Source organism: Arvicola amphibius, chromosome 5 (genome assembly GCF_903992535.2).
Source record: "Arvicola amphibius chromosome 5, mArvAmp1.2, whole genome shotgun sequence".
In the NCBI taxonomy this organism is placed as follows: Eukaryota; Metazoa; Chordata; class Mammalia; order Rodentia; family Cricetidae; genus Arvicola; species Arvicola amphibius.
In genome coordinates this window covers 779895-794936 of record NC_052051.1, presented here as the reverse complement: position 1 = coordinate 794936, position 15042 = coordinate 779895, and the positions used below count along the sequence as shown (strand labels likewise).

The window sequence follows — 15042 nt, the reverse complement described above, 5'->3', positions numbered from 1 at the left end:
CCTGCCGCTCGCTCCACCCCCCGTGACGTATCTGTTGCCCGTGCAGGCAAGCGAGTAAGTCCGCGCGTGCGCATTGCGCGCGGTTCGTGGAGTCGCGGTCTCCCGTGGGTATTCCTGCAAATGGGTTCCGTGGCCTAGTGCCCCACGCATTACCACCCGTGACCGTGCGCCGAGGTCAGCGAGGAAGGGTCGCCGCCGAGTTGAGGGCGGCGGCCGGAGGTGGGGGGAGGCGCGCGCCTTCTAGGGGCCGGGCATTTACAAAGCGCCTTTGTCTCACCGCGCAGCCGGTCCGGGCTGGTTAGAACCACTCGGAAGTCTGGCGGCTGACAGGGCCGGGGGACTGGGAGCCCACTCCGCTGTGCGGTGACCAGGCCCACATTTTGCTCAGGTCTCCACAGCGCGCGGGTCCTGAAGGATGGCAGCCATCCCTTCTAGCGGCTCGCTCGTGGCTACCCATGACTACTACCGGCGTAAGTAGCCCCTCGCCGGCCCCGCCCAGAGCTGGGCTAGGGCCTTGTGGCTGACCCGCCTCCCCTCCCCAGGACGCCTGGGCTCCTCGTCCAGCAGCAGCTCCTGCGGAAGTGCAGAATACCCCGGGGACACCGTGCCCCACCCCCCGGGTGAGTGCAGAACCAGCCGGCATAAGGGCAAAGTTCACATCCTTAGGTGGGGGGAATGTGGAGAGGGACAGGACCCCACTGGGATGACAACATCCTTACCCTCCTTTGCTCCTCTCAGGTCTCCCCAGGGCCGACCCTGGCCACTGGTGGGCCAGCTTCTTTTTCGGGAAGTCCACCCTCCCATTCATGACCACAGTGTTGGAGTCTCCTGAACAGTGAGTCCATCTTCCATAAAGTTGTGGGGATGGCCCCAGTTAAAACTAGCTTCTGACCCACTGATTTATTCTCTCCCTGCAGCTCGGCAGAATCCCCCCAGGCCTCCAGAAGCCTGGCTCCTGAAACCATGAAGCAGCAGCCAGTCGTCCATCCAGGCCAGGCCAACAGGAAGGCCCCGTCCTGACCTAGCAGAACCACAGCAAACCCAACTTCAGTGGTGCTAGGCCAGAATCCCACCCACCCCACCCTGTAAACTAGGAAGGTTGCACAAGCAACAGACACCAGCAGAAGCTAGTGGAAGCACCCCTGTTGGTACACAGTACTGAGCTTTCCTGATCCCGTAACTGTGCCTTGCACCAAGCAGAAAATAAACTCCCAGCAGCCATCCTCCCCATGGTATGTTTGAGACATTTCTGAATCCAGCCTTTCTTCTTGCTGCACTGCTCCCAGGTCTTCCTGACAGCTCCTTTGAGATCTTTGCCGGTGATATCCCTGGGTCTGGTGAGCTGTCCTTGTAAATTGTCCTGGCGCCAAGAATCTGGAGCCTAGGGTAGCAGTTAGCCACTAGGTAGACAGTCCAGGGGAGGCTGGGCCTCTGGCTGAGTTTGGGGGCCTCTCTGCTGGAGGGACCCTGTGCCTACAAAGGAACCTGGTGAATGAACTAGCTGCGTGGATGGTTCTCCAAGGTTGGGGATACTGGCATGGACCAAGAGAGGACCCTAGCCACAAGTAGTCTAGCCTCTGGATAAGAGGGCTGAGGAACCATGGAAGGTGGCTTAAGCCAGCAGGGTAAGGAGTCTTAGGTGGGCACAACAGGCCTTCCTGCTGCTTCACCCCTCTGCTTAGGGAACCGAGACCTGTGCCTCTGACAGCTGAGCCTCCCTCCTGTCTGCCCTCGGGGTGTCCAGGTGGCTTGTGGGCTGCTGCCCTTACTCCTGAGCAAGCTGAAGGAGGAGGAGGCGCTTCCCACCTTTGATGGACTCAGAACCAGAAATGTGGCCCACTCAGGCCAAACTGTGCAGACAATGCTGATTGCAGCTGCTCATTGTCAGACCTGGAACCCAGCCAACAGCTCCAGGCAGCATGTAGCATTGTTCCATCTTCCCCTGGTTCCCTCCCTGTAGGCTTCTGGTCTTCAGACTGAAGTCCCAAGGGTTTCCCCGTTGGTGAGTTGTGGTTTCTCTGAAGTCCTGTCAGGTTATACAGCTGCAGCCAGCAGAGCTGGGATGTGGCTATTTTAGTGACTGCAGAACGGTTAGAAAACAGTTGGGAATAGCCATATAAAGAGTGATCCTGCTGGCGGTGGTGGTGCACACCTTTAATCCCAGCACTCGGGAGGCAGAGGCAGGCAGATCTCTGTGAGTTCGAGACCAGCCTGGTCTACAAGAGCTAGTTCCAGGGCAAGCTCCAAAGCTACAGAATAAAAGAAAGAAGTTGGGGTCACTCTGGTTCTTGGATGGTAAAACCTCAGAACAGATGGGCCTGGTGCTGGGTGCCCTGCAGCTTCTGGAATAACCTCCTGTGATTTCAGACAAAGAAGGGCAGGTCTGTTTGCACATTCTGTTGGTTTACACTGTGCAGCACAAACAGTGCTGGCAGGCACCTGTGTGTGATATCGGGACTTTGTTCTCAGACTCTCAGGTCAGACTTTGAAAGTGTGTTCAGGCCAGGCAGCCACATCCATGGTCTTTGCTGGCAGCAGCTGTGGGTTTGGGTCACTCCCTCTTCAAAAAGTCCCCGTGGCTTCTAAAGTCATACTTTTCTCACAGGAGGAGCCAGGCCTGTTCTTCCCACAGACCTTGCCACCATGGAGTCACCCACCCTTTGTTACTAGCGTTACTCAGTCTACCTGGAGCTGAGGAAATAGCTCAGTCGAGAAAGGCTTACCCTGCAGATGTGCGAAGACCTGAAAACTTAACTTGACCTTTGGGATCCCCATGAAAGCCAAATGTGGTAATGCTTGTTAGTCCCAGTGCTAGGGATGCGGATTCTTGAGGGGGGCGAGCCATCTACCCTAGTCTAATTGGTGAGAGATCCTTTCTTTTAAAAGTGACACCTGCCTGAGCATCAACATCCAAAATTGTCCTCCAACCTTCATGTGCAAACGCAGAAGGTTGACACACAGACTTCTGAAAAATAGGAAGGAGAAAGATACATACCTCACCTTTCACAAGGAAAGGGAAAAGATTTCCTTAAAAAAAAAAAAAAAAAAAAAAAAAAAAAAAAAAAACCAACCTGCAAAGTTTAAAGTTGTCTTTGAAATACCAGTTCACTCGGTCAGACTTTCCTGGGAATGGCAGGGAGCCCAGCAGGTTTATGATAAGCCAGACGCATTAAGGTGGTGATTCTGCAAGGCTAGCGACACCTGTGCAGTGTAAACATCCTGGACGAAGTTGATGCTTTTTATCTCCAAGAATCAAAGTAAACATTTGTGAAAGAAAATCAAGCCAAGGCTAAGGAGCTGTAACACATGTTTAAGTATAATAAATTATAACTGATTACATACATGGATATACCAGATTTTCGGGAATTTTCTACAGCTCGTATGAATAACACCTGTAACAAATACAACCTAAAGAAGGTTTCGTGTCTTAGTATTTGACAAGGCTTCTCATAACATCAAATAAGCCTCATTTGATTGCTGTCGTTTATGAAAAAAGAAATCCTGAGGCTACAAGACCCCTTCTGGAAACTTAAAAGTTTAAAGCAACTTTGTTGTTTTTGTTTGTTTGTTTCGTTTTGTTTTGGTCTTTGAGACAACATTTCTCTGTAACTTTGGAGCATGTCCTGGAACTCATTCTGTAGACCAGTCTGGCCTCAAACTCACAGAGATCCGCCTGTCTCTGCCTCCTGAGTGCTGGGATTAAAGGCGTGCACCACCAAATTCAGTTTGTTGATACTTTTCAGATAGTCAGAGGCCTGGTGGACTGGTATCATATCTCATGTAGTCAAAGCCAAGGACTGAAAAGGTCTATTTAGGGTTCTTTTAAATTAGCTTAGGGGCTGGGGATGTAGTTCAGCTGGTCACACGTGCGTAAAAAGCAGTCTTGGGTTCCACCCACAGCACAGTGAGTTCAAGGCCAACCCGGTTTACAAAAGCTAGTTCCAGGACAGGCTTCAAAGCTACAGAGAAACCCTGTCTCAAAAAACAAAACAAAACAAAAAATGAGTTCCAGCACAGCCAGGGCTACGCTGAGAAATCTTATTTCAAAAAAATGGGTTGGAGGATGGGGGCGATCCATCATCTTTTTCTTGCTGTTTTTCCTTTTCGTAATCTGGAACACTCAATGATTCTCTTCCTCTCTAAGTGACAACCTTACCACAAATGGAGTTTTCCTCATCTGATTTGCACATAGGAGGTTTTCCTTGTTATTTCTAGTGGTTCTAATTACATTATTATCATTCCTAACTCTTAGGTCCCCCAGTTCTAGTGCAAACTCGGATGTAGGCCCCCCTGAACTACGGCTGCCAGCGTTGCTACCGAAGGAAACCTTTGCAGGCCCCACAGTGGCTTGTCCTTCAGACTGTGCAGTGTCTCAGATTTACTACAGACCAAACACACCTAGATCCTGCGTCCTGTGTAAAACCGGAGGCCACAAGCAGATCAGCTCAAGTTTATGTTTCCTTAGGAATTACCCCAAAGTCGAATAACTAAAATTTCTCAAGCCTGAACAAGCTTAAGGTTGTAAAATGACTTTTATTGTTGAAAGTTTATTTAAACTTTTACCCAGCTTACATTCCTATCCACTCAACAGTTATGGTCATGGAGGTCTCACAAGGTATCAGCACAAAGTTGTTCTTCTCGACTAATCAAACAAATGTCACCGACACCACAGAAGCAAAGACTACCCTGTCATGTCCTTCTGTATGGTGCTCTTGGCTTCCATTTCTGGCTTCAGCATTTTAAATACCCAGTAGAATTAACAAACTTCTTTAAACCCTGGGGGTGGGGGGAACAGCCTATCCTAGTTCAATGATTTTTAACCTCTGGGTCGTGACCCCCTTATTAAACTTTTGCCTCCAAAAGTATTTACATTATGACTCATAACAGAAGCAAGGTTGCAGTTATGAAGTAGCAACAAAAATAATTTTATGGTTGGGGTCACTGTGACATGAGTAACTGTATTGAAGGATCCCAGCATTAGGAAGGTTGAGAGTCACTAACTAGACTATATCATATCAGTGCTGACACACCTGAGAACATTATATCATATCAGTGCTGACACACGTAAGAATAGACATACTCAGTGCTGACACACCTGAGAACATTATATCATATCAGTGCTGACACAGCTAAGAACATACATACTCAGTGCTGACACACCCGAGAACATACCTGTTTTTATTTTACCAACACTTTTTTTTTTGAGACAGGGTTTCTCTGTGTAGCTTTGGAGCTTCTGGAACTCGTTTTGTAGACCACGCTGTCCTCAAACTCTCAGAGATCCGCCTGCCTCTGCCTCCCAAATGCTGGGATTAAAGGCATGTGACATCACCACCCGGCCTTTACCAACATTCTTAAAGATTATTCTAAATCATGATGTTTAAGAATATCTGATCTTGTTTCTATACTTCTGAGAGGACTTAGGAATATTTAATGAGCATTCATCTCTAGACCAGTCTAAACAAGGTTTGGTTTTGTTTTTTATTTTGATGTTTTTGTTTTTATGGGGTTATGTTTTGTTTTGAGACGGTCTCTCTATGTAGCTCTGGCTGTCTTGGAACTCATTATGTAAACCAAGCTGGCCTCTAACTCAGAGAGATCTGCCAACCTCTGCCTCCCAAGTGCTGGGATTAAAGGTGTGCACCACCGTTCAGCTGAGGACTGTATTTTCAAAAGACAGTTTGACTTTATAGGAAGTAGCACAGACAGTGTCATCTCTTGGATTCAGAGAGAACATTTCCTCAGGGGAGGCTGGGGCACGTTCACCCGTCTTGAGAGGTCAGTCTGGAAACAGCTGGTAGGTTTGTGCTGAGAGGGTTATACCCACTTGCAGTAAGGAAGGCATCCTCCTGTAGATGCTTTTGGGGTACTCTCACCCCCTGAGAACTGGGGCCCCAATGTCCAAGCATATAAGGAGCTGACACAGAGAGCAGATAGTCCAGCTGGGCTTCAGAACACTGGAGACCTGGGGAGAGAAGCTTTGGGCCAGAACCATCTGGGAAGACTCAGGTCCAAAGAGAAAGTGGAGAACGGAGGACAGGGCAGAGCATGAAGTCAGTGGTTTTCTACAAAGGGTGTTCTGTCTCGTGAGCTCAGGACAGAAGCAGCTGTCTCTGAAGGGAAAGGACCTGAAGCTCCAAAACTTGCTCTGTGACACAAGAGTCTGCAGAATTAAAGTGCCAAGGGGTGGGGAGTGTGTGGACAGCTGAGCAGAGGAGTGGCCAAGGACAGGTACACTCTGGAAGGGATATGCTGCCAAGAACTCCACAGGCCTGTTGCTGAGACCCTTCTTGGCTTCTCCATCACATGAGGTCTTCACAGGAGAAGGGAGGAAGAAGCCAGGATGGCCTCTTGGATTTTGTGGACTATCTCCCAGAAGAGGATATTTGGGAAAGGAATATGGCTCCCTCTTCACTCTTCCCTTTACAGCATGGAGTATCTGAGGTATGCTTGGTATGTTTGCTATTCCTTCATCTTGGCAAGCTGATTGATGGTGCACAGCTTCGGTGGAGATCCAGGATAATCAAGAAGCCCCTCTTCCATGGGTCCTGGCTACATTCAAGGAGCTCAGACCAGGTTCTCATACCAGCTGGTGTCAGAGAGCTTCTCACACAGGGCTTTGAAGCAAGGCCTCTGTTTGGGGTCTGGGCTCCAGCAGCCGAGCATGAGCTTGTGCATGTTGGGTGGGCAATCCTGGGGGCATGGCATGCGGTAGCCGGCATTCACCTTCAGGAAGGCCTCATGATTGGACATGCCTGTGTCCCATGGGAGAAGAGGAGAAATGAGAGCTAAGAAGCTGGTGTCCACCCTCCAATCCCTGAAAGCTACACCCAGCTGCCTTTGGGCCCTCCCTGAATGCTGTCTCCAACAAGAATGACCACCACCATGCGCTGAACATTTTCTAGCACACTGTCTGTGGCTGTTGCCTTCCCCGAGGACAATGTCTCCAGGAAGTGATCTCAGCAGCATCCTGGATGCTCAAAGAATAGAACAGGGGTGGGGCTGTGGTTGAGGCTCTGGAAAGTACCTCCTGTCATATCTGTCAGCTATTCAAGACCTGCCTCCCACTCCACCTCACTGCCTGTCCACATTTGGGGGCATTTTAGGGATAATACCTGGATAGGGCACCAGCCCCTTGCTGAAAATTTCATAGAGGAGAATCCCAAAAGACCAGACGTCAGATTTGATGGAGTAATGCCCTCGGGAGAGTGCCTCAGGTGCTGTCCATTTATAGGGGACGTTGTGGTTGTGGGAAAGGTAGATGTCCTCCTGTGATAAGATGGCTTATCGTGGGGCCCTGACCCTAGAGGGAGCTACCGCTTTTACCCTCCCAGTGTAGCATGGACAGGCATGAATGCCAAGGTCCTACTGGGCAGGCGTAAACACGCTGCCTTATCATCTGACTCACTGACACTACCCCACAGCTACCAGAGGTAACGGCCAGCAATGCTGCTAGAATCATGGCTGAGCCATTCGTATCAAAAGTGCCAGTTCACTGGGATTCTGGCAGGGTGGGGCACGACAAGGGAAGAGCTGCAATGTGTGGGAACAGGAAAAGCTCACTGCAGATGGCTGTGTCCAGGGTACCCAGAGCTGGGCCAGTGTGGCATAAACAAGGCTGTGGCTGTATGAATGAAGCCATTCCCTTGCCTGTTAACACCACCCTATCGAGAACTCATCTTTCCCGTGGCTGGATTCAGCTCAAGGCTTGGAAAATAAATCCCCATTCCCCTTCTGGCTTCTACCTCCGAGGGTCCTACCTTGACAAGCCTGGCCAGCCCGAAGTCCCCCACTTTGCAGAGATTGTTCCCTGTAACAAGAACATTCCTAGCAGCCAGGTCACGGTGGATGTAATTCTGAGATTCCAGGTAGCACATGCCCTCAGCAACCTGTGATGCAAAGTCCAGCAGTTCCGAAATAGGCGGGGCTTTCTCACCAGAGTCTGCAGGGTAATAAGAGGCCAAAGTCAGTTGGCCAGAGCTCAATTCTCATTTGCTGGGGTGGTGAAGGCTTCAGCAGAGGGCAGCTGGGCTGGCTTAATTGGAACATGGACAGCCCTAGACCTTCTGCAGTTATGTACTTAGAGACAAAGAACACACACATACTTCTGCCCTTTCCGGGAATTATAAAGCAATCTAAGAGCAAAGATGTCGCTGCAAGATGGTCTTGGTGTATGGTAGCCACTGGACTTTCTAGATGGTGCACACCCAACACGTGTTACGCCTACAAGGGGCATGTATTCTGTCTCTGAAAGACTACTTCCTGCAGAAACCGCTTATGAAACATGTAGACTACACTTTACTCTTCCAGATGCTAGCGATATGTTAATACATATGCCCCAGGCATGATCGATTACCCTACGCTGCCCCGCTCCCGTTCACTGTTGGTGAAGCTGGGTGACGTCTTTGCACCTCATCTCAGCTGATGGAGACAGTCTGGTTTTGTGTTGAAGAAAACAGACGGGGTGTCCTCTTGCGGGTGAGAGGAGTTGTGTGAGGGTGTGTCTGTGCCGTATGTGAACGTCTATATTTGTGTGTGTCGGTGTTATACATGTGTTTGTGTATCAGTATGTATAGGTGTGGCAGGACAGCAGGTCTCAGGAAGAGAGAGGGGCTGATGGGCAGAAGCAGGTCACCAGCAGGCTACACAGCCTATAGCAGTGACCTCAGTTAACTGTGGGTATACAGATTGTGGACGGGTGTTCTTTTCTGTACTTATTGGTACCTTTTCAAACTTTATGATCAGCCATTGGTAGATTTGTCATAGTTTAAGTCATTTGCTTTTCTCCTTTGTCATGTATGTATAATGTGTATGTGGACGTGTGTGGAGGTCAGAGGACAATCTTGGATGTTAGTCTTCACGACTAACAATTACGAGGAGGGTTTTTGTTGTTTGGTGCAGAGCCAGAGAAAACAAGGATTCTCCCATTTCCTCCCATCTCACTATAGGAGCCTTGGGATAACAGGCTGCTTCCATGCTTAGCTTTACATTATGCCTGGAGATTCAAAACACCGGTCCTCATGCTTACATAGCAAACACTGTACCCACCCAGCCATCTCCACAGCCATTTGGGTTTTGTTTGTTAATTTGTGTGTATGAGGGGATGTAGTGTGTGTGGTGTGGTGCATGTACTTGTTACTATGGGTATGTGCACACGTGTACATGTGTATGCCTTTCCTTCATCTCCATCTTTAGGGGTTTTTGTTGTTGTTGGTGGTGGTGGTGGTGAGCAGGGATTCAAGACGGGGTCTCTGTGTAGCTCTGACTGTCCTGGAACTTGCTCTGTAGACCAGGCTGGCCTCAAACTCAGAGTTCAACCTGTCTCTGAGTGCTGGGATTAAAAGCATGTGTCACTTTGCTTGGCTTCCCTCTTTAGTTTTTAAATATATTTTATGTATCTGAGTAATTTGCCTGCATGTATGTCTGTGTACTGCATGCATGCCTGGTGCCTCCAGAGGCCAGACGAGGGTATCAGATCCCTTGAACTAGAATCATGGATAGTTGTGAGCCACCATGTGGGTGCTGGAAACTAAACTCTGGTCCTTTGCAAGAACAATAAGTGCCCTTAACTGTTTAGCCACCTCTCCAGTCCTAACCCAGCCAACCACCAGAAAAAAAAAAAAAAAACCAAAGAAAAGAAAGAAAAAGTATCATTTTAAACCAGAAAGCAACAAGGTTGTGTGTCTCTGTGTGTCTCTGTGTGTGTGTCTGTGTGTGTGTTTGTGTATGTGTGTGTGTCTCTGTGTGTGTGTCTGTGTGTGTCTGTGTGTGTGTCTCTGTGTGTTTCTCTGTGTGTGTCTGTGTATGTGTGTGTTTGTGTCTGTGTGTGTGTCTCTGTGTGTGTGTCTCTCTGTGTGTGTGTCTGTGTGTCTCTGTGTGTATGTCTCTGTGTGTGTGTGTCCTGCTGCCTCCAGCACTTTCGCCTCAGGGAAAGGAGAGTGGAGCTTGCCACTTACCCCGCAATAACTGCAGCAGATTCCCCTTGGGCATGAGCTCCGTGATGATGTAGACGGGATCCCCTGCAGATGCCACAGCGTACAGTGCCAGGATGTGTTTGTGCCGCAGCTTCTTCATGGCCTGGATCTCAGACTGGAAGGTGTGCTGGTGTAGAAGGTTGTCTGAGAGACACCAGTCTCAGTGAATACAGCCCTTGACCTGTGCCCTGAGGAGGAGCTAGGGCCTCCTGAAACAGCTCAGGAAATACGGGCAGCCTAGGAAGACAAAGGCTAAAGCCCCCACCACCAAGGCCTCAGTGCCCCAAGCCTGATGCATCCATCTGCCCTCCTATGCCCCACCTGGTCACAACTGCCAAAGTCAACATTTCTCAGGTGGATGTTTTCAAGGTCTTGGCTGACCTGATGTTTGAGGTGTTGGGTATAAACCTGAGGGTGAGGCTGGGATTCTGGGTGAAACTCAAACTTCCGGTGACTTGTTTCAATAAAAATTGGTACAAGTGGAAGAAATGACTCCCACCATGATGCAGGTGCCCAGTCAGTATGTTGGGATGCCCTCAGTGTGGTGAGACTAGCCCTGCCCACTGGCAGGGCTAGGAGGGAAATAGCATGTGACCTGCTCACCTCTAGAGATCACCTTCACAGCCACACGGATCTGGTCTTTCCAGAGCCCTTCGAAGACCTCCCCAAAGTAGCCAGCCCCCAGCTTCTTACAGAGCGTGAACTCCTCTCTTGGCCTCTCCCAGTCATCCCAGTGGGGCAAGGGCTCAGATTTTTGCTGGAGAAACAGAAAGGGTAATGGTGGTGGTAGGAGTGATAGCTGGGTCACTCAGTTTATCTTCTGTCTTCAGGAAGGGTTTGCTCTGAACCCCACGGTAGGAGCCCTGTTTATTTTTAAATTTAGAGATGCATCTCTGAGTGTCTTGTGTAAAAATGCAGCTGTCTTCATCCACTAAGGTTGATAAGCTCCCTCAGGCAATTGGTCAGCGACCCTTGTTGTCAGGCTTGGCAAGAGCACAACTGAGCTCTGGTGAGCCAGTGTAATAAGAATCAAGACAGTCAAGAGGAATGCCATCTTCGGATGCCCCTCCTGCCCCCACACTGTACTCCACTTGTCTGACCCCTAGCAACTGTGTCACAGAGGAGCCAATAGCCTACCTTACAGCAGGGTATGGTCAGTTTCAGGCCGTGGGACAGGCTCTGGGTCTTGTGGTAGTCCACAAGCTCAGACAGGCCAGGAAAGGACACCGCCTCATTCAGGTGCAGCCAGCCCACGTCATCCCTCCAGATCCTGTAATGTCGCACGGCCTGAGCGTCCCGCACTGGGGTGGGTGGCCGGCAGAAAGAGGCATAAGCAGGCATCCTACCTTGGATGTCCCCCACTTTTCCTGCCCCTGATCTCACCCTGGACACTGCTTGCCCATGGCTACTTGGCCCTCCTGTCATAAGCCATGGATGCTCTGTTTCCTGCACTCCTAGTGCAAGAATTATTGGGCCGTGTGTTCAGTGAAACGCCTGCGGACCCTTGGCTTCCATGACACACATAGGATATGCCAGAAAGCACAGGGAAGCAACCCAACTTGAAGATCCCATGGCTTTTTGCCCCCAAAGACTGAAAATGAGTAGCTGGATCACAAGGAGAAGTCAGGGCTTCCAATGGAAGAGAAAGATGTCCCAGACTTCACAATCAGAAGAAAGGCAGATGACCGTGTGGTAGGGAGAGCTAGCATAGGTGAAGGGAGGTCTGAGAAGCAATACCAGAAAGGACATAGTCTGCTCCTGGCTTCTTGCTGACTCTGACCAGGAAGGCTCCCTTTGAGTTGTCCTCAGCCTGCAGCCTCTCCATGGCCTCCAAGCGAGAGATGCAACCAAAGAACCACCTGCAGGGGAGAAAGTCAACCTCAGCCTCTTGATCCTCACCCCAGCCCCACATCCACCCAGTCTCTCAACTATCTAACCCTTGCCATGTCTATCTGGAGTCCTAGCTACTTAGTCCCAACTAAGCTGCCTCTCTCTCATGCTGCTCCCAACCCTGCAGAGGCCTTGAGCCCATTGTAGACCCCAAAAATCCTAAATGGCTGGTTCTGGACACCAGGTCCTTGTGGCCCGGAAGTAGGGATGGGAAAGCACTACCTATTATCCTGCTCTGGGTGATGACCACCTGTGTGTCAATCCACCCCACCCCCAAAGGCTTACAGTTCCATCGTGTGGATGTCTCTTTTTTTTTTTTTTTTTTTTTTTTTTTTTTTTGGTTTTTCGAGACAGGGTTTCTCTGTGGCTTTGGAGCCTGTCCTGGAACTAGCTCTTGTAGACCAGGCTGGTCTCGAACTCACAGAGATCCGCCTGCCTCTGCCTCCTGAGTGCTGGGATTAAAGGCGTGCGCCACCACCGCCCGGCGTGTGGATGTCTCTTAACAGGTTGCGGGACCAGAACTGTTGATGGAAGCAGCTCATTCATTTCCTAGCTGCCCAGACTCAAAATAATCACACAGAAACTATATTAATTAAAACACTGCTTGACCAATCACCTAGGAGTATTGCCAGCTAGCTCCTGTATCTTAAATTAAGCCATTTCTATTATTTTGTGTATTACCATGGGGCTCGTGGTTTACCAGCAAGGTTCCAGGATGTCTGTCTCCTTCTGCAGCTACATGGCATCTCTCTGACTCCACCTACTCTCTCTCTCTCTCTCTCTCTCTTTCTCTCTCTCTACACACACACACACACACACACACACACACACACACATATATATATATATATATATATATATATATATATATTACACATTACACCCTGGCTATATTCTGTTAAGCCATTGGCTGAAAGCAGCTTCTTTATTAATCAATGGCAATAAAACATATTCACAGCATACAGAAGGGAATCCCACAACACAGACCTACAGATCCCAGCCTTGGCCCAGAAGTAGGTGGGAGAGGGATCTCACCAGCTCCCCAGGGCTGCTTCCTGTCTTATACTTTCATACACATGTTCACATAATCACGTAGCCATTTGCACATGTGCACTTATGTGCACAGACATACATACCCATCACATTTGCATGCTTACACAAGTATGCACATATACTGTTAAGCACACCCTTACGTACTTGCATAGACACAGTGGCATGTACTCTCCCATTCAAAAGTGTTTCTACATGCTAGCTTCCAACACAAGGGCTGGACATGCCTGAACTGAACTACAGGTGAAAGTCCATAGGTCATTGGACTTCCATAGGTCATCTCTGCCCATGGAGTCCCCAACTCCCTCAAGAGTGGTCGGAACATGGGCTCCACAGGGAGCCCAACATTCAGCTCAAACTCTTGAAGTTCTCCTCCCCAGGTCCTGCAAAGCCAAAGAATCTCTCCCACTGACCCCTCTGACCACTTGGCCGCCTCTGCTTTGTTCTTCTGACCTGTGTCAGAGTCTCAGCACCTCGGGGCCTTTGCTCTTGCTGTAGTGGCCACTTCTCTATATAGGATCCCTTCTTTCTCCTCCCCTCCCCTCACCACAGGACCTCACTACGCAGACCAGACTGCCCTTGAATTTACAGATCCATCTGCCTTTACCCCCGAGTGCTGAAGGCATGTGCCACCACCTGACTCCTCTCTGTCTTTTATGTACACCACCCGCCTACATTGTTCCCATCATGAGCCCGTCTCTGAAATTGTCACAGGTACCGTTTACCACTGCTTCTGTCTCCTTAGGTGCTCACAGTTTTCCACTGAGCACAATAGGTGCTCATTGTGAGATGAGGAGTTAGGGAGGGGGGCCTGAGGAGCAAAACAAGAAACCCCTCCTGCTGGACCCTTCCCAGCCTTAGCCCAGAGCAATTGGGTGGCTGTGGGCACTGCCCACACTGGGCACTACTATGGTTCCTCAAAGCCTCTAGGGGCTCAGGTATGTGTCCAGGAACAGTGGACTAGGGTTCTTGAGGGTACCCCCATGTACCCAAACATGTGATAACTGATGATAGGCGTGCCTCGATAGCCTTCGGTTTCCCGTAACTAGGTCGCACATCTGGTTCTGACTGCTCGGAAAGTGAGCACTTCACACCTCCAACAGCTCTTGAATTCCCACACAGATCTTGTCTCTTACAGCCAGTATCCTAAAAATCCACACCGGGCCCTTTTGTCCTATGTGAGTCCTAGCAGAACAGTACTTATGGCTGTAAAGTAGTCATGGGTGGGTCCAAAGGAGAAGCCCCATTCCTCAGTGCCACACAGAGGCACAGCCCCATTGGTAACCCTTGTACCAGGATGTTAAGGATCAGAGTATGACCAACTGAATGTCTAGCTAGGATCTTACACCCTCTGACTTCCCCAGTCCAGCCCAAGGCCCACCCCTCCCCTGGACCATCTCTCCAGGGTCACTCACGGCTCAGACTCCACAGTTTCCTTCTCAGCCAGGTAATCATGGGGCACATAGCCCTCAGCCAAGGCCTTGCCTGCCGCATCCAGCAGGGTGGCCCACCACCACTTTTCCTCCTTCCTGGTGACATGCAGGAGGTCTCCCGCCTGAAAGCTCAGTTCATTATCTGCTCGCGCCTTGAAGTCCCAAAGGCCTATGTACTTAGGGCCCGGGTGGTCCTTGTCCCGAGACATCATAGCAGGCTCGATGGCAGAGCCAACTGTGAGCTGCTTGTAGAAGCTTGCTGCTGGGAGGGACAGGCAGGGTTTTCCCCAGCAAGCCAGTCACACCTACTTCCTTATGACGGTCAGGAGAGCAGCCTCTCCTAGTACCCATTGGAAATGGACTCTTGTGTCTCCACCCCAAAGGACCTTCTGGCCCCTGTATGTTCTTTGGTCCTCAGGATCAAGCCTGAGTGTTCACACTCGTCTCCAGTGGAAGTCTGCCGTCTAAACCTCTGACAAGGTCTGGTCGCAGTTACAAGGAATAGCCTACTAAACCATGAGCATACAGCTATCAACTGAGCCCTCAACCCCTGGGTGTGAGTCTTAGAGCCAAAGAATGGGGAGGGGAGCAGTGGAGGGAAATCTCAAGGTCGGTGGGCAGGTTGCTAGAACACACAAGGAACAGAGTTGAGAGCCAGGAACTGCCTTTTCTACAGAGAAACCCTCCTACACTGA

The 15042-nt window shown here is 50.0% G+C and overlaps 2 protein-coding genes across 4 annotated transcripts; one reads left to right on the top strand and one right to left on the bottom strand.

The window, feature by feature from the left end:
- Ppdpf (pancreatic progenitor cell differentiation and proliferation factor) lies at positions 1 to 1230 on the top strand. 3 transcript variants are annotated; one of them, XM_038331039.2, is made up of 5 exons: positions 1 to 54; positions 389 to 470; positions 543 to 620; positions 739 to 835; positions 918 to 1230. In XM_038331039.2, the coding sequence occupies exons 2-5, from the start codon at positions 416 to 418 to the stop codon at positions 1018 to 1020; spliced, it is 333 nt and encodes a 110-aa protein (XP_038186967.1). In that variant the 5' UTR covers positions 1 to 54; positions 389 to 415; the 3' UTR covers positions 1021 to 1230. The 3 variants fall into 3 exon arrangements, with proteins under 3 accessions (XP_038186967.1, XP_038186965.1, XP_038186968.1); XM_038331037.2 differs by having other exon boundaries at positions 34 to 174; XM_038331040.2 differs by lacking the exon at positions 1 to 54 and adding an exon at positions 77 to 104.
- A 3283-nt stretch (positions 1231 to 4513) lies between these two features.
- Positions 4514 to 14744, bottom strand: Ptk6 (protein tyrosine kinase 6). The gene is made up of 8 exons (XM_038331042.1): positions 14330 to 14744; positions 11712 to 11833; positions 11112 to 11275; positions 10578 to 10731; positions 9957 to 10118; positions 7761 to 7942; positions 7116 to 7269; positions 4514 to 6755 (listed from the first exon to the last, which is right to left on the bottom strand). Exons 1-8 carry the CDS (start codon positions 14557 to 14559, stop codon positions 6568 to 6570), a joined length of 1356 nt encoding a protein of 451 aa, XP_038186970.1. The 5' UTR covers positions 14560 to 14744; the 3' UTR covers positions 4514 to 6567.
- Between the last annotated feature and the right edge of the window lie 298 nt (positions 14745 to 15042).